General features: G+C 49.7%; 1 protein-coding gene across 3 annotated transcripts in view; it reads right to left on the reverse strand.

The window, feature by feature from the left end:
- PMEPA1 (prostate transmembrane protein, androgen induced 1) overlaps nt 1-19,205 on the reverse strand; it is a 43,934-nt gene that overhangs the window by 14,344 nt on the left and 10,385 nt on the right. For 2 of the 3 annotated variants that reach the window (XM_033074893.1, XM_033074892.2), the window contains exon 2: nt 14,480-14,518. The exons of the other annotated variant lie outside the window; for it this stretch is intronic. In XM_033074893.1, the coding sequence (XP_032930784.1) occupies nt 14,480-14,518 (39 nt within the window). The remainder of the gene's footprint in view (nt 1-14,479; nt 14,519-19,205) is intronic. 3 annotated transcript variants of the gene reach the window in all.

Consider the following 19,205-nt stretch of genomic DNA (forward strand, 5'->3'; position numbering starts at 1 on the left):
AGTTCCTTTCCTAGAACAAGAGGTCTCTTAATTGAACCAAACCTTGCTAAATTGGTCCTGGTGCTTCAGTGAGCCAGGTGGAGTTTTGGCCATTGGGAAGTGCTGCCCCAACTCCTTCCCAGGAAGGAACACACAAGATGTGTCACTCACAAACAATCTACACCAGGCTTTCTGCACACAGCCACAGAGCCAGCAGAGCCTGAAGCAGAAGAAAGGCTGGGAATTCCATCTGGGACAGCACACCAGTGTCTCCTCCATCCCTCAGCACTCTGGGACTGCTCTAACAGGGATTACACAATGCTCACCAAAAGATGCCCCAGGAAGGCACAGGATGATCACCAGAACAAAGGGGATGCTGCTTTCCAGCAGGGATGCTCCTCCTGCCCCATCTCTACCCCAAGACCAGGCTCTGAGGAGCCTTACCACGCCCAGGAGCAAACCCATCCCATATGCAGGGATGAGCTTTAATCCAAAGAACACTTGGGTTGCCCAATCTGGCCTTTGGAAAAAATAAAATAAAAGTCAAACCGAACAAAAAAAACCACCCCACACACTCAATTTGTGCTTTTCATGTTTCAAGAGACTCATACCCACTCGAGGCACCAAAGTTTCTGCCAACTCTCCCTCTGTTTTAACTTGTCTTCATGGGCTTTTTTTTTGCAGAAGGGAAAACAAACCCAACACACTGGAAAGCTGGATATACTCAGTAAGATTTTTATCCAAGCAGCTCAGTCAAACTAATGAAGAAAGATCATTAAAAACCCAAAGTTTGAGTTAATATGTTATTATACAAGTGCAATTCAGCTGCTATGCTAATAAAAAGCCTTTGGGGAATGAAAAACAAGCCAAACTGCAAAGCACATAATTTATAATTCTACTGGTATTCTTAAAAACACACACACAACAAAACAAGAAAAAAAATACTCAACACATTTTGTATTTGGCTTCCTAATCATTGTCACTTTTCAATTAGAAGAGACCTCATTCCATTTCTCTCTGTAATTTTCCCCAAGGGAAGTGTTATAAATGCACTAGGCTTTACAAGATGGGCATATTCCGCCTCCAAATGCAAGGCAAGGTCACACTAATTTAATTTTGCATAATTTTTATTCCAGAATACATTTCAAACTAACAGGTTCAGACATCACATTTAAGTGACACAACCTGCTTTTCCGTATTTTCTGTCTAGACGCGGCAGCTCCGGGAGCCTGGCACCGTGCGTGCAACTGTTCTGCAAGGAAGCATTTCCCTCCCCAGATCCTCCCCACCCTAAAACGGGGCATTCGTGACCAGGGACAAGCACTTGTCACCTCCCATTCTTCACATTCACTGCTGGCTTGCCACTTCAAACCACGCCTGGCCCTGAACAAGGGCTTGCAGGGGGTTATGGAGATATATTAATGGGTGATGCAGATATTCTGCTTCCCAAAGCCTGGGCACTCCAGTCTCCTGCATTTAGAGAAGCCCTTGTTGCACACCCTGCTGCCCAGCCACCATGACTATAAAGTCCCTGAGATTTATGGATTTATTGGGTCCACGCTCATCCCACTACAGACCACGCTCACGGCTCCACAGAAGCTGCTGCAGGAAAGTGCATCTGGGAGCTTCCTCAAGTCCTTATCCACAAAATGCTGGCACCCACTGATTCAAATTAATATATTTACAAGGAGGGAGAGTGATTTGAGTCAATGGTGATGCTGGGGGCACCCTCACAGCCTTAGGGGAGGTGAGGCTGGGTTACACTTTAAATGCATTGCCTTGCCTTTTACAGCTACATTTCAGTTCATAAAATGCTTCCTATAAACTTTATTGATGCTTTTCCTTCCACACAGAGTATCTCTGCAGAAGACAAACTCTCCAAACCACCACAAGTATAAAAACAACAAAATCCTGTATTTTGCTGCAATCATTCCAGACACTCCACCTATCATTTACAGGGGACAGGACAGCTTAGAGGCAGGGTCTCTGCCAAGATGACCTGTGCTTTCAGCCACATATAACACACATCTGCAGGTCAAACCAGTCATCCCTGAGCTTCAATTACAATTTCTGTATGTACTGGAATTGTGCATCATGTGAGAAGTGAGGAGAAAAGTGAAATTACTCAGGAGATCATGGCTAAGATGAAGAAATGTAGCTGCACTGGCCATAACTCCTAAGGAAAAGAGTTTAAAAAACCCTCACACACTCTCTTACACACCCCCTTACAAACTCACATATACACTCTTACACATTCCTACACACTCACACATACTCTCATTAAAGAGTGATTTCCCTCTCAGAGGCTGTGGACAGCAGAGATGAAAGAACAAAGAAATTCAGATGGCAGATTACTCACCCTCGCTCATCCGCTAGGTCATCTTAGAAACAATCAGAGCAGGCAAAGTCATTACTGCACTATTTTTGTATTAGCATCTGCTACATTTATCTTCTAATACCTCCATAAAACCAGATATGAAGGGCCCATCAGATTGTCAACAGTTGTGTTTGTTTACAAGACAGCACAGGAAGTACTGCAGATAGATACAGAATATGATCTCAATATTGAGAGTGCTGCTGCTGGCACTGACTGACAGCACCCTGGAGCTGCAGCAACACTGAGGCATCAAAGGGACCAGGATCAGGCCTGGGACAACAGGCAGAACAGCTGGGAAGGGATAATTTTGGGTCTGCTTCATGCATCATGAGTACAGTTAATAGCTAAACTTCATTTCTGGATTCAGCATAGTCAGTTCTGGTGCAGCGAGCAGAAATGAGCAGTGTGAGCCAGTGAGGACAGGCTGAGATGGGGCAGGAGGGCAGGGAGCAAGAGAGACTCAGAAAAAGGAGCCAGCTGAAAAAAAAATCATTGCTGGAAAACAGGGGATAGGGCCTCAAGAAGTCCTGCTCCTAGTGCCAAGCCTTGGGCTGTAACTGTGTTTAATACAGTTCTTTTTTCTTCAGATGTCACCCCAGGTAATCAAGCATCACATCCTCTGAGTCACCGGCAAATTATGGCTTCATCCCCACACCCCCATTTTTGTTTATTTTAAAGGAAACAGCCCCATTTCATGGTTAATAGTCACAGAAATATCAGACTGGTCGGGGCTCAGAACATTTTTTAGTGCTTAAAAAACACAGCAACTGTCCTGGGTTTTCAGAAGGTGACCTTCCCTTCTCGAGCTCACCCAGCTCGGGGAGTGGGACTCACATCCAAGGGCCAGAGAGGCAGGATCAGCACGGCAGAACTCAGCTTTTACAGGGAAATGGCAAATGTGAGAGCTGGGGTCAGCAGCTCTGTCAGCCTGGCTCTGAGCAGAGACCTGTCAACTGGACGCTTGTTTAGAGAAACTCCTGCAGACATGAAACAGCTCCCTCAGAGCAATGAGAACTAACAAGGTTCTTTGGGACACACAGACTCTCTGAAATCTTGCATATGCCAACCCTTTGTCTCTTTTCTGCACCTATTTCTCTCACCCTCCCCTTTTCCAGGATTTTTAGACAAGGTATTTCACACACAGTCAGGCTGATCCCAGCCCACTGAGATGACTGGAAGGAGCACACGGCTTTTGAAGTTACTCCCAAGGGTGAGAACAGCTGAACTGGATTAAAAGAATAAAGTCATTTTGATTTTGCACTTAAAAGACAGGTAAATTTGCTTGCTCGCTAGAAAATGTTGAGCAGGGCTCATGGCCCCCACCAAGCTGAGAATATCCAAAATATCTCCTGCTTCCTGACAACAGCATCAGGCCTGGATGATGTCTGGGCAGGGGTGAGGGCAGAACATCACTCACCCGTTTGAACAAGAGCAACAAGAGAGAGGGACACAAAAACAACCGTTCACCATCTGCAATCAGCCTGAACCAGAAAAAAAAATTCTATCAAATAATGAGTGAAAAAACACAGCACACAATATCCGGAACAAACCCCACCAGCTGACCCTGAAAGACCAAACAGGTTTTGTTTGTCAGGGGTATTTCTAACAGCCAGTAAAAATAAACACATTAATAAATAAGTATTTTCCTATAGCCTGGAAACACTCCTGATCAATATGTGGCTTGCTACTGTAGAGGCTTTTTTTCCCTTCCAGCCAGCAGAAACTCATGACAAAGGAAAGCACATCTCATTTATGAACTTAGCTATAAATACTTTTGCTAACTGCCATTTAGGAATTTCATTTCCTGCTTGAGCAAGTCCTGTTGAAAGAGGCAATTACCAAATTTGTTTCTAGTTATAGAAATAGATGTTTGTCGCTGCCCACATCTGTTTCGACAGACAAATTGCCAGACGCGGACGCTCCAAGGAGAGCAAGTGCTCCACGCAGGGAGGGCTTTGCCCCCTCTCCAGAAAGCTGGGGGCAATTACAGGGATTGGATTTCTGATTCCAGCTTCCTCCCAGCCCTGTCTCCCAGTCTGACAGGGCACCTGCAGCCCCCCTCAGCTGCATCCACCTGCACATCACCAGCAGTGCAGCAGCCGGCTCCCTCCCTCCTCCTGCTCCGCGGGGACACCGGGGATGTGGGATTCATTTGTCACCCAGCCCAGCCCAACAGGAGGCCGTGAGCCCTGGAGGTCACAGGAGCCAGCAGGCTGCACTGGCAGTGCACACAGCAGGGCAGGGATGGCAGTGGGGGTGGAGATGGGGGTTTGTGGATGTCATCAGCCACAGCCTCTCCCAGCTGAACAAGTGCTGTACACACCGGGCTTCACACGTGTCTCTCCACGCTGGCTGTCCCCTAGAAACTTTCCATTTCCACTTGTTCTTGGGATCAAACCATCCACTGGTAAATTCTCTACCAGAGCCCAAAGCAGCTCCAGGTGCCCTGGGGACAGCACCCAGCCCTGTCACAGTGCCCAGTAAATCCTGTGGGACCTGTGCTCATGCAGGGGCACCTCCAGTGAGACACAGCAGCAGTGCCTGTGCTCCCCACCACAAGCATGACACCCATCAACTCACACCCAGCACTGGGACACGATTGAGGTGCAGAAAACCCACAAAACACCCAAATTGTGGCTGGGTAACCTGTGATCCTCCAGCATTTCTCCTCTGTAGCAGCATGGCTCCCTCACCCACCTCACTTATCAACCAGCGCAGCCCCGAGGTGCCCCTTGACATTTGGGAATGGTGCTGGGGACGCTGCTGTGCCCCTGTCCCGAGGCTGCAGCTCCCCCAGGGGCTCCAGGACACGCAGCAGTGCCACAGGGGCTGCCCTGGCTCGCAGACGGGTGTTGAAACCCAGATTGAGCAAGCTGGCCAAAGCCACACAGGTCATGACAGGGTTGGAACTGCGACCGGATTTCCTCAGCACGGTCCAGGGCCAAAAAATGGGAAACACTCCCTGCTCTGCCTCTTCCCAAGCACCGTTATCATCTGTGCCACTCTACAGCTCCTGCTCCAGAGGAGTGACCTTTCACAAGGCAAGTTACTCCCAGGGAACAAGGACAATCTTAAGTTACAGGCAAAATTTGCATTGCAGGGAAAAAAAATATGCAAAATGCATGCAAATGCCCAGACAAGGTACACTGTGTCTGGTCACTGCAGGACTCAAGTTCGGTTCTTGAACTGGTCTGAACTGGTCGCTACCACCAGATGGGAGCCAATGCATGTGCACACTCTCACAGAGATGTGAAAAAAATGTATATTTTTTATATATATATATATACACACACCAGAGTGAATGGGGGAGGTGAGTACAACCGCCTCAAATCTGACAAAATTAAAGGTAATAAATTTACTTCCACCTCAGCTGCAGCAACAGCCTGAGAAAGGTTTTAACTCCCACAGCAGATCTGCTGGGAAGTCTGTTTCTTGGGGGGTTCTGCATGGGCAGGTTTTAGGGCACACACAAAGAGAAGGCCAGGCACAGATGGGGTTTGGGGCCAAGAGCAGGGCTGGGGTCACCTGCCCTTCCTGAACATCCTCACACTGGGGTTCCCTGCCCTCCCCAAGCAACACAATCACCATTCCCATCCCGGGGTGCTCCACCCTGGGGATCTCTGCCCTCCTCGAGCATCCCCATCCCGGGGTGCTCTGCTCCCTTCCCTGAGCATCCCCATCCAAAGGATCTCTGCCCTCCTCGAGCATCCCCATCCCAGGGTGCTCTGCCCCGAGTATCCCCACCCTGGGGATCTCTGCTCTCATCGAGCATCCCATCCTGGGGTGCTCTGCCCCCTTCTCCAAGCATCCCCACCCCGGGGATCCCTGCCCGAGAATCCTCATCTCCATCCTGGGGTGCTCTGCTCGCTCCCCCGGCCATCCTCATCCCCATCCAGGGGATCCCTGCCCTCCCCATCCTCATCCCGGGGTTCTGTGCCCCTTTCCCCGAGCATCCCCACTCAGGGGATCCATCCCCATCCCCATCCCCATCCCCATCCCCATCCCCATCCCCATCCCCATCCCCATCCCCATCCCCATCCCCATCCCCATCCCGGCCCATCTGCGTCCCTCCCGCCGCCCCATTGTGCCGCTCCCCCGTCCCATCCGCAGACACACGGGCTAGGGGGGCTGCGGGGAGCCGACCCCCGGGTCAGCCCTTACAAAAGGCTCGGGGGGAGGCGGAGGAGCCCCGGCTGGCCCGTCCCGGCCGCGGTGGGGCCGGTCCTGCCCCGCCACCTGCCCGCCGGGATGCGGGATGCGGGCGCAGCTGCCCCGCACCGGGCACAGGGCGCTCGGCGGGGCGGGAGAGGGCACAGCACGGACGGGAGGATTATCCACGGACACAGCCTGTCCCCTTTTCACTGCATTTAACAATAAAGCAGTAGCTATAGCAACGGGGTTAATTAATGCATCGATTTGCATAACTAAAACTCCGCACCCATTCAAAGGCCGCCGATGTGCGCGCCCGTAGCGGGACCCGCACCCGGGGCTGCGGGGACACCCCCGGAGCTGCCATCCCCTCCTCGCACCTCCATCCCCACCCAGCGTCTGCGCACCAGCGTGCGGGAAAGAGCAGGAAAACGGGGCCCGAAGTGTCCTTCAAAAAATAAAACTGAGGGGAAAAGTGATTTTCAGGGATGGAGGGAGCAAAGCGCATTCCGAGGCAGAGGGGGTAAGGAGATAGGGAATGTAAAGGTTTCAGACTATCGTATAACCAGAGGGGGAAATGTCTTCTCACCACAAACATGCATCTGCATGATGTCTAGACAGTCATAAAAAGGGCAATTAAAGTACTGCAGGCTGCAGTAAGCCAATGTCTCCTCTCCCAGTCTAAACAGTTGAAACATACTGCACGAACTTCGGGAAAAAAAAAAAAAATACAGGATAGAGAGAGAAAAAGACAAGTTTGTAAGGAAAAATGTTTTGAAATTCAGCTTTAAATACGCCCAGTAAATTAATTCAACCTTGTCACATCTCTGCCTTATAACATATCAAATATTCCGCCTGCGTCCTGTCTAGACTGCGATAACAAAGGGCATTTAAAGCCCTGCAAGATGCGCTGACAGAGTAGCCATTTAAAGACGCAGTATTGCTTTCTCCATCTAAAACGATTTGTCAGATGGAGTTAAAATGAAAATGATAAGTAATCACTCTGGTTCACAACCATTTCAAAAGGAAAAAAAACCCACAAAACCCCCACAGCTCGTAGATATAAATCCCACTAAAATCATTCCAATGTATCATTCCAGTGGGATTTGTCTGGCCTCTTTTTTTATGGCATTTGCTTTTTTTTTTTTTTTTTAATTTATTTTATTAATCTGAGATGTCAGTAGCTTTCTGCAGCACATGCATTTCTAAATAGGAGTGTATTAAGTTCAAAAAAGCCAGCTCCAAGTTTTAACTGATTTATTGGCATAAAATGATGACTCGTGGAAAAACACTATTACAACACCAAGGGTTAACAACACTGAAAGGGATTTTTTTGTTTTTATTTACTTAGAAACAAAAGAATAAACTGTATCACATGAGAAAAACTGGCCAGACCCCATCACTGACACAGTTGAGCCTGCTCAATCCCAGTCCTCAGGAATGCAAAAAAGAAAAGAAAGTTAAAACAAACTGTGTGGGTGTGCAGTGTTTTTTTTTTTTTTTTTTTTAACTTAGAAAGGACGGTTTTCTAGAAAAAGTAAAACAAAATACAATTCTGCCTAACACAAAAAAAAAAAAAATCAACCACTCTCCCTCTCTGAGCTTTATCAATTGTTGAAGAGCAAAAACTGAGAATAAAATACACAGGTGAAATCACTGCTCTGCTGAACAGGAGGACAAACTCTGCCTGTGATGGGGCCAACACTCCCACCCCAGTGCAAGACTGGCCTGAGAGACTTTGGTTTGCCATGGCATGAGCACATGGCCCTGGCATGACCCTGTGCCCAACCCTGGGCCCAGCCCCACTGCCCAGAGCCACCCCTGGAAATCCAGAACCAGCCTGAGTTCAGTTCTTCTCTGCTCCTCACCCCATAGCATCCCACCACCACCTCATCTGCACCTCCCTCTGTCTCCCAACCCTTGTTTCTTAATTATTATTTTAATAAGACTGTTTCCAACTTCATTGTTCATTCCGCAATAGCCCAAGGGCTACAACTGTTCATTAGACAGAATTTCTGCTTTAATTGCACTGACACAGATGTGTAGGTTATCTGGAAGGAATTACTAAAATGAGCAGTAAAGAATGGGGCTGGATGCTTTTCTTCCCTTATGGAGAGTTTAATTTAACATTATTTCCCCCCACACCCCGTCCAAGCAGCATCATTCGCTGCACTCTGGGCTGCAGAGGGATTAACCCCAAACTGCTCCCACTGCACACAGGTGCACGAGGATTCCACAGGGGTCAGAGGGGCAGCTCTGGGGGCTCTGTGATTTCCAACACTGCCAGTGGGGTGGTCTGTGCACCCCTCGTGTCCCCCAGGCAGCACAAATCACTCCCCTGAGAGTGGAAGCATCTGGGATCACAGATAAAGCTTTGGGGAAGAAGTTGGGCCACCACTGCTCAACATGCCCATCCCTGCATGTGCCAGGGCTGGGGGGTGAAACAGGCTCCCTTGGTCCCCCCCCACCACCAAAAAATGTCATCACTTCTGCTCAACAGTGCCTGGGCTCCGAACCCACCATGGCTGTGCAGCTGTCAAAGCCATGGAGCTCACATGAACTTCCTCTGCAATTCATGTTGGCAAGAGCCAGACACATAATAGCCCTGGATTCAGGGAGAAAGAGCTGCCAGCATTATTTCTATTTAAAAACTCTATTTGAGCTTCATAGACTCGTTCTTCACACATGATACACATGCACACACACAAAATGCAGAAGTGAGCCAGATTCAGGAGCATTTCACTTCACCAAGAGCAATGTCTCACAGCAATTTCAGGTTTTGGCTCTCAGTGACTATCTAATAGATTTTAATTCAATATTAAAAAGCATGAACCTGCCAATTTTTTGTTATGTCTTCTTGTCAGGAAGAAGAAAAAAGTTGTTCCCAACTTCTTTATCAAACCATTCCCTCCTCCAGACAAGGGGCTGCACCCAGAGGCACCTCCTGGCCAGGGCAAGGCTGGGCTGGGGCAGGGCCAACAAAACAGGTTCAAGTCCCATCTCTAAATATGTCTAAAAGCCACTAAAAATGTCTCCTTCAGCCAAACTTGTCTTTAAGAGGGAAGGAAAATTTCACAAATGTTTCATGTTAGAAAAGCCCACATTAAGGGAAAAACCTTCCCTTTGTTGCTAGGGGACTTACTTTGTATCTACTGGAAACCTTTAAAATGCCACCATTGTATTTAGGGGAAAAAAAAAAAAAAAACAACGCTGAGACTGAAGCACCTCGTGTGCTAAAAATCAAGAGACAGAACACTTCAGTTCCATCCTTCATTTGCAAGTACTTTGCTCGGGCCTGACTTCGTTTTGTGTCTTGGTCCTCGATGCTTTTTGGCAGTTTGCTCCAGACTTACTGGCAAGGGCTAAAAGGTTTCTATTTAGCTGGTGTCAGCTGAGCATCTGTGCCGGCAAGAACTGGAGTGGGGGTGATCCCGAGTGCCTTTCAAAAAGCACATTTCTTTCTGGGAGCTGCCACAGTAATTTCCAGTCTGAGCGTGTTTGGGGTGACTCCTGGGCAGGGGCGCAGCGCTCCGTGCGGGGAGCGATCCCCGAGCAGCGCAGGGAAAGGAGCTGGGAACGCTCCCTAACCTGTGACCCTGACAACAAAAGGCAGGGAGAGCGTCTAGACCTCCAGTCTGCCGGGGAGTGAAGGGAGCATTGTGCTCCGGCACGCTGGGGCTGCTCAGACAAGGCGGGCACAGAGGCGCTGCGGGGCAGAGCAGAGGCAGCCCCAGCTGCGGCAGCATCGCCAGAGCCGCTGCCGGGGGAGGGGACCCGCACTGCCCTCCTCGAACCCTTCCTTCCACCACAGTACAACCCTCCCCGAGCCCTTCCACCCCAGCAAAGCCTTCCCAGCACAGCTGGAGCCCGTGCAGGTGAAGGAACCCATCACATTTCCAGCCCCGTGTGTTTTCGCACAGAGCATCCTCACGCTCCTGAGCACAGCGATCCTGCAGTTCCAGCCCCGTGCGGATTGCCAACAGGAAAGAGTAAAAAAGAAATACATGCTTCCTTCCACAGAGCCTTTATTTTTTGTTTTCCCTGTCTGGCTCAGTTAAAAGGGGACAAACCAAGATGTTCCCTCTCTGCCAAGCCTAGAGGTCAGCCCAACATTCAGGAAAAGCCAGAGTCCCAGCTTTAACACGTATTTCTTGTGTGACCCTGATCATACCCCTTGGCTTGCAGTGTTGAGGCCCCCACATATAAAAATACAAATACCCTAAATAAATGCTGGAGCTAATGGTAGGTTACTGCCAGGGAACTGCACGAAGAGAAAATAAAAGACCTATTAAAAGCCCTCGTTCATCTCTGCCAGAAAGAAAACACTATTACCCAGTACTTAAAAAGATGCATTAAAGGAGAGAGAGCAGCCGGGGGGGTTAAGGACACCCCTGGCAGAGCAGTGAGGGGAAGCACTCCTGGCCAACCACCCCCATGTGCCCTCAGGATAAAGTTTTGGGGTGATTCCACACACAGCCATGGCCTGACTGTGCCAGCACAGGCAGCAGCAGTAGCACTGAGCACACCCAGCACAGAGTGGGGCTGCACACAAACCTGGGAACCCACAGACCAGAACGCTGGGCAAAACAAAACCCTTTAGTTTCACTGTTCTTGAAGGAAAGATAAATACCTGGAAGATGTGCTCCAGCCCAGCTACAGATGTAAGACTAGTGTGACTCATGGTGACACTCACTGGCCCAGTGGCACCATTTCACATGGGACCTGCAAACCCTGGGCACAGCCAGCAGCCACCTCAGGGAGCTGCAGGGAACCCTCCCTCCTTCTGCCACCTCCAGGCTGGAGCTCTGGAGTTACAGCCTGAGACCAAGCAAAACCAGACCCAGCAACTGAGATCACTTAAACAGCTATTAAACCCCCACCTCCTTCTGATGAGAGGGGATTTATCAACAGCTGATGGTGAATACACTGAATTCAGAGCAAGAGAGGAGTTTTAGTATCCTGGCAGCCACCAGATGCCAATCCTTCACCAGCACACCTCACCACATCCGCACCTTACACAACAAAAATGTGAAGGACAAAAACTTTCTTCTCCCCCTGCCTCTGTTACTTCCTTCCCCACCTCCAAAACATCACCAGTCCTGTGGCAACTCCTTCCCCAGGTGCTCCAGGTCCCTGGGACTGCTGAGGCACCAACAGAGCCAGGAGCTGTGGCAGGACAGAGGATGGTGGCACTGGAGCAAGATGCCACACCTGCAGCCTCAGCAGGGTCCAGCCAGAACTTCCTCACAGCCTGGCACCTGCCATGGCAGCAGCTCATCTCCTGACAACTGCCTGGCATTTATTTTTGGTGCACATGCACAGGGAGACTGAGAGATCCCACACTGGGATTTTATCAGCAGCGCGCAGCTATGGAAACAAATGCATTTAAGACTAATATAACAAAATTCACAAACCCACAACAATAAAATAAAGAATGGTGCACATTGGCATTTTCACAGGGGAGCATTGCAGTGAATGCAGAGCATGACCCAGCTGCTCTCAGAATTCACCCAAACTTTTAAAAAATCACACATTTTCATGTACTTACATGTTGAGCTATGTGAATTTTGCTTGGTGCAAACCCTCCACCCTGCCCTTTGATTTTACAGAGTTCAAGGAATGCATCTCCTCCTAAACAAGATGATCAGCCATTTGTTGAGGGCATTCTCTCCTTCCCCCTCTGTACCCATTTCCAAGCCACCCTCTGTGAGAAGCAGGAGAGCTGACAGAAAATCCACCAGAAACTGCAGCACCTCTTCTTTTTCTCCCCATGGAGGGGACACAGCGGTGCCTGACCGTGCCCCAGCGCACAGATCTGGGCAGAGGCTGCAGCTCAGCCAAACTGTTCCCTCTCAGCAGGCACCAGAGGGATCCACAAGCCATTTACAGGAATCCAAGAGTCTGACATCCACACCACAGACACCCAGGAGTTACCAGGGAGATGGTGGAACACCTTAAAAACCCAGGGAAAAGAAAGCCCAGTGAAAGGCAAACCTCCCTTGCAGGAGGTAGTGCTGCTCCCTGCCCAGATTTGGAGTTCTGATGCGCCACGTGCAGGGCTTTATCCCAGGTGGCACAGGGATGGGCACGGGCATCTCTCTGGGATGGGCACAGACATCTCCCTGGGATGGGTACAGACATCTGTCCCTGGGTTTTGGCTCTGCAGGCAGCACCAGGACGCTCCGGGAGGACGCGGGTGGCGGAGGTGGCGATGTCTGGGAATGCCGGCCCAGGCTGGAGCTGCAGACAAGGACCCAGACAACAAAGGCGAGGCAAAAAGCCGTCTGATAGAGGCAGCCCCGTCTGGCAGGCCGGGCTTTCAGAAGCCCGGGCATGCACTGATGTCTGCAAGCACAGCTCTTCGCTGGGCGCACAATTAACCCCGCAGCAAGATCACTAAAGTGTCCTGCAGCACACTCCAAATAGTATCCATCTGGTAAGATGAAAAAAAACCAAAGGGAACAGGAGTGCAGCAAAGGAGCAAACAACTGGAGACTGCAGGGAATGACTCTACAACAAACAAAAATTATACTTAATTTTCTGTTATTTATATTCTAAGAAAACCGCATGTTTTCACTTGCATCTCTGCCTCCCTCCCCGAGGCACAAACACACACACACAGAATGGGAAGACCAGGGAAAGCAGGAAGAGCAGCACAGCTCCAGCACATCCCCGCTCACACACTTTCCCAAATCACAGCACAAGAAAACGGGTGTGAGTTTTACAACCATGGAGCAACAGCCAAACACCTTTTGCTGGAGCGAAAACGCCCCGAGAAGCGCTCAGAGCACTGGGACACCGCGGCTCCCTCTGATCTGCTGAGATCTTAAGGCATTAATACAAAATAAATGTAAATAAAGCATTGACTGCTGCAGGACAGATTCCCTACGGGCTGGTGTGAGTGTCCCAGCTCCAGGGCTGATCCCAGCCTCAGGCTCCCACGGTTCCCCTGCCTGATGTCTGCACCACGAGAACGCTGCCGGGGGACCGGTGGTGTCTTACAGCTTTTTTGCATAAGCAAGGACTATCCTGCTGTGCAACCAAATTGTGCCACCAGGCTCGAAATAAAGGGACTGAAGTAATTCTTTTTTTCCCCTCTTATTTTAGATTATGACTTTTACTAATTGATGCTTGATAAAAGCCTAATGAATGATTTGTAGGCATTATAAGCATGTTAAGGATCTGAGCGTGGTTATAAGCCAAGGTCATAAGCTCTATTGACTTTCCAGGCTCTAGAGCAATTGATTTGCCATTTATTAAAATCATTTATTCACCACTTTTTAACACTGTATTTAGCTAGTTCTTCCCCAGTAGTCTTGGGACACCACATTTGAGCAAAGACACTTTAGTTTCGAGGTAATGTCATAAACTCGATTCCAAACTGAGAGACAGACTCATTAACATTATAACAGTGTCTTTTTAAAGGCTCTTTTGCAAACGGGTTCAGCTAAAATCCAGGAGCCTGGTCTAACAGGGCTTCCAATGCCTGGTTTTGTCTGTGCTGAACATGGACATCTCTGGCCACGCTCAGCAGAAGTCCCACATCCCATGGCTTAAAAAGGCTCAGGATGTCAACTACTTTACTTTCATAAAATAGAGTGCAAGTCTCTTTCCTCAATGTAACACTGCTCATCGGTTTGTCAGAGTAGCAGGAAATGAAGGAATACTTAAAATGACAGCTTTTGAACGTTTCTACATTGAACAGCAGAAGAAAAAAAAAAAATCCCATCCAGGATTACCAAAGCGCAGCCAGATATGGACAGACAAAAACCAGCAGGTTTGCACAGGCAGCCTCTGAAGACACCACTGCATCCCCCTGTGCACCAGCAGAGCAGGTACCTGCTGCTCTGGGGGCCAGGCAATGTCCCACCCGTTCTGTGGAGCAGAAACCAGGCTGTTTACGGTACAGCAGCTGCAATCATGCAATCAGCCTTCGTAATTAGATCTTGGCAACTCTTGAAATACTTCACTTACCCAGTTTACCTGGAAAGGTGCGACCTAAACATTCAGTGCCTGGAGACATTTGAAAGAAAAACAGAAAGGATCTGTCAGTGATGGGAGCCACTCTGAGGCTGCACACACACCCCAGCTCCCCTCCTGGGGACTCGTCCTGGCAGAGCTCCCCGTGGCCAGCAGACTCCTGCTCCCACCATTTCCACAGGCCAGCAGTACCAGAGGTGCCACCACTCCTGGCTGATGACCCCCCGTGCTTTTCCCACACCAGACATTGCCACACCAGGTCCCGTTCCTCTCTCCCCTGCTTCCCCAGGACTGCTCTCCTGATCTCGCAATGCCAAAGCTTCACAGAGGTTTGAGAAGTTTCTGGGATCGCTCAGCCCACCCCAGAGACCTCCCTGCCACATCCAGCAGTGCCAGACTGCCTGTCCATGGCCCAGGGCAGCACTCTGCACTTCAAGGCACTGATGGGCTGTTTGTCACATTCTGTCTCCTCTGCAAACACACAGAGCTGAGCCCCACATGCTGCCGTGCCTGGTGACAGCTCGGGGTCTCCTGACACCCCATGCCCACAGTGGGGGCAGTGGTTGTGGGGTGCTGAAGAGGAAGAGCCACACCAAAATCTTGCGCAACACCCCAGCAGATTTATTTTCAAGCGAGGAGAACAAAGTAGCAATAAGTTTGCAACAGAAGACAACTCATGAGTTCTCTCTCAGCCATCAGTGTGTGACTGCCTGCAACACTGAGGGGATTGCAGGACACGGATCCTCCCCAGTTCCCAGCAAGCTGAGCCATTCCGGGCTGGGTGGGAGCTCTGCACCCCGCAGAGCAACACGCGCACACAGGACTCTCTTATGCAGCCTGTAAGAACTGTCTGTCACTGATAATGGTTAATTGGTACTAATTAGTACAGTCTGATCGGAAGGAGTCCTACTGGCCTATAAAAGTGGCCTTTAACCCCAGAGCAAGGGAGGCAGGAGCTGCCAGACACAGCAGGCTGGGGCCACGGACACACTGCCCGCTCCTCACGCTGCTCCTGCCTCTGCAGCTCAGAGCAGGCTCAAGGGACGATATCAGCACACCACTGCTCTCAAATAAAGCTTAAAAAACCTGCTTTCCATGCACCTGGGAGGACAGAGAAAAGCAACTTATTAATCCCAGAAAAATATTAAGGATCAGTCACTGTAAGTTACTGCAGCAGCTAAACGAGGGGTCGCAGGCTGGGCTCACTGATGTGAAGTCAGGCTGATTCTGATGCTTCACATGCAGGTGTTCAAAAGTGGGTCTGCAAACAAGAGGGGTCACCTGAATGCAGCTGAGAGCCTCCAGGCCCATGAGCACCATCACCAACCCCCTGGAACGGGCACCGACACCAAGCGTGACAGGAAAGGAGAGAAAGGAATTCTGCCGAGCCAAACACCAACATGTGGAAACAAGCTTGGACCTCCTCCTCCTCCTGCTCAGCCAGCTCACTGCACAAAGCCTGAAAAGGAGTGGGAGGCTGGAAAGGAGTGAAAGGCCAAAAGAAGACTGGAGGCCAAAAAGGGCGGGAGTCCCCAGAGTAAAATGTAGAGTCTGAGAAAAAGTGGATGCCAAAATGGCTTGGGAGACCCAGAAGGGTGGGAGTCCAAAGGAAATTTCAAGGTAGAGAAAAAGAGATGCCGTGCATGCAGCTGGCTGGATCAGGATCAGCATTTCTCTGGCTAAACTTCCAAAAGGGTAGAAAGCAATGTCTCACCCCTCCCTGCTCCACAGCCCAGGAGATGCAGTGTGACACTCTGTGCACACATGGGGAGTGTTCCCCATCATGTCTCACCCAAGATGCTTGGCCATGGTCTCAGATACATGGGAGAAGCCAGAACCCTCAGTCAGGCAGGATTTTGGGACGTTGCTTCTCCCCTCTCTCTTAGCATGACTGCCTCGCCCATCCTCACATCTGCCCTTTAGGTTCAGCCGTGCATTTGCCAGCTTTTAAAATGCAAATGAGAATTGGCACATAAAGTTGGTGTTTTAAATCTGACCAGAGCCACCCCTCAGGTCTCCTCCCTCCCTCCTTATATGCATAAACTTTTTTATGCAATCGGCAGCAGGGAAGAGCTCCAGGGAGTGGCTGAGCCGAGCCCAGAGCCCTTGTGCAGCCGCAGCGCTGCCAGACAGCTCCATGGGAAGGGTGGCTCAGGCTCTCTGCCTACCAGCAGCAGCATGGAACCAGTAATTACCCTGGCTGGACTAACACCTGCTCGTGGTTTTGTCTTACACTGTTTGTGCAACCCGACAGGCTGCCAACAAAGCAGAGATGTACTTTGCCTAAACAGGTGAAAACATGAAACAGGGAACGGAGCTGCATGTTGGTCCCACAACGCCTCTGTGCAGCACATGCTGGAAAATCACTGCTGCTTCAGCCTGCAAGGCTGCACACAGGGACAAGCACAGCGTGCACTGAGAAGGCAAGAAAGGAGGGAAAAGGGCTGCCCATCAGCTTCTGGATCCAGCCCCACAGTGGTGCAGGATGTTCTTTGCTGGGCAGCAGCACCAGCACCAGAAAGCCTGGCTGGGCAGCAGAGCCCTGCCAAACCCAGCATCACACGTGGCACAGCAGGCAGGACGTGACAGCCCTCACCCAGCCAGGCCTGCCTGCAGAGCAGAGCTGCTCCCAAAAATGCTCTGTGCCAGTTTAGTGCCCATTCTCCTGCCAGGGATCCAACCCCTGTGCTCATGGAGCAGTGGGGTGGGAAGGGCAGCGTGAAGTGACCCAAAGGAGCACCTGGGCCAGCCTCAGCCTCTGGCAGAATCAGCTCTAACCCCACCAGGTCACACCCAATGGCAGATGGGATTTGTTGTAGATTATTTGTTCTGGAATAAGAACACCAGCCCCACCTCTTGCAGCATATTTACTGAAAGCCACTAAACATTAAACAGAGGCAAAAAGTGTATCCCAGCAACATCTGGAATTTATCCCTTCTCCCTTCTGGAAAAAAAAAAATCATGGTCTATTCTTTTAGAGAAAGAAAAGTGATTATATAGAATTATAATGTTGGAAGAAGATAGAGAAGAGCAGAGATTTCCTTTGAAATGCTGTTTAGACAATTAAAAAGGGATATTTTCAAAGAAGCAGCAAATTCTATCTTAGCTTTTTCCATCCTGTCTTGCAGTACCAGCCTTTCTTCCCATGCCTTAGCTGAGAGGCCCCAAGGAAAGCAACAGATTTTTTTCATCCTTTCAAGACCTAAGCTAGACAGGAAACTGGCTCTCAGGCCTAACTGGTTGAAGATAGACCAAATAAAAAAAACCACCATTCTTCCAATTCTTACCAACAGGATTCGAAGGCACCTTGGTTTTTATGAAGAAAACCTGCTTTGGGACAAGCTTTCCAAAAGAGGATGTGTCAGTCCTTACCCAGGAGAGCCAAAACTATCTCTCTCCAGACAGAAGAACGGAAAGGCTTTAAATATTAAAACAGGAAAAACCATCGGGATTAATACGAGGATGCAGGGTCAAAATGTGACATCCTCCACTTCCTCAGGCTCCTGATCGCAGCATGGCTGGACAATGACCCCAGAGCATCACCTGTGCCCGGATGCAGCTGGGGCAGCCTGGGTTCAGAGGGAAACCCTTCCCAGCCCTCCCGAGGGGGGAAGCCAAGCAGCCGCTCTCACGCCAAGCCCACAGAAGTGCCTCCAGCTACTAAATTACCCAACGACTTAAACGAACTGCATTGATCTGGCTGGAAAACAAAGCTGCAGCTCTTGGCACGTGCCCAGCTAGGAGGGTACAGCTGCATTTTTTCACCTGCAAGCAGTTACAGCCAGGGTCAGAGATGCCCCTTGCCCTGACACAGGGCGGTTGAGGGCAGAGACCGGAGGGCAAACACAGGTGAGAGGGAATCACCACTCCAGACACCTCTCAGACGCAGCAGAGCCTCACAAATGACAGGTATGTCCAGTTTTGCAATCGAGGGCAAGGCTGTTCCTAGAACAAGTCCCATTACTCAGGCTCCTCAACCCCCATCTCCTCGGCTGCACGTGGACTGGATGCAGGATTTCATCAGGACATTAAACCCAGAAGCTGTAAAATCACTGTGCAAAAACCCAATTATACCTATTTTCGTAACAGCCAATTTAAGCTTGTATTTAGGTCCCCTCACATACCCCTACGTTACATAAAGCATTTCTTCCACTTGAAACGTAGCTTTCTAAAGGCCATTTTGCTTAATTTAATGGATGCTTTATGTGGGTCTGCAAATCTCAAGGAAGACACGTGGCTGCAAGACACGGCGTGATCCCTCCCCGAGCACGCAGCAAGAACGGGAGAGGATGAAAGGCATCTCCAAACCCATGAACCTGCTGAGACTGGAGTGCACTTGTGCTCTGAAGAGCAGCAAAACCCCACGGTCAAGTCAAAAGAGGAATTCCTGAACATCTGCACGCGCTGTTAACCCATTCCAGACCAGTCAGCACTCTGCAGGATGGATCCTTCCCTCACTGCACAGCCACCAGCTGAACTGAGCCCACTCAGGCGTTTCAAAGAGGTGCTTTCTGCACTTCAAGTAAATAAATGCAGTCATCTCTTTTTTCTTTTTTTTTTTTTTTTTTTTTTTTTAAAAAAAAAGCAGCACTAATAAAAAGCTCGTAGCGAAATCTATTAAGTTGAGTCTGTCCATTATGTTTATTGTTCCTTACAATTCAGGCCTGGATGGCAACTCAGTGGAGGTTGAGAAGTGTGTTTATCAAGAAAACCCATGAGA

The sequence above is a fragment of the Catharus ustulatus genome, chromosome 17 (assembly GCF_009819885.2).
Source record: "Catharus ustulatus isolate bCatUst1 chromosome 17, bCatUst1.pri.v2, whole genome shotgun sequence".
In the NCBI taxonomy this organism is placed as follows: domain Eukaryota; kingdom Metazoa; phylum Chordata; class Aves; order Passeriformes; family Turdidae; genus Catharus; species Catharus ustulatus.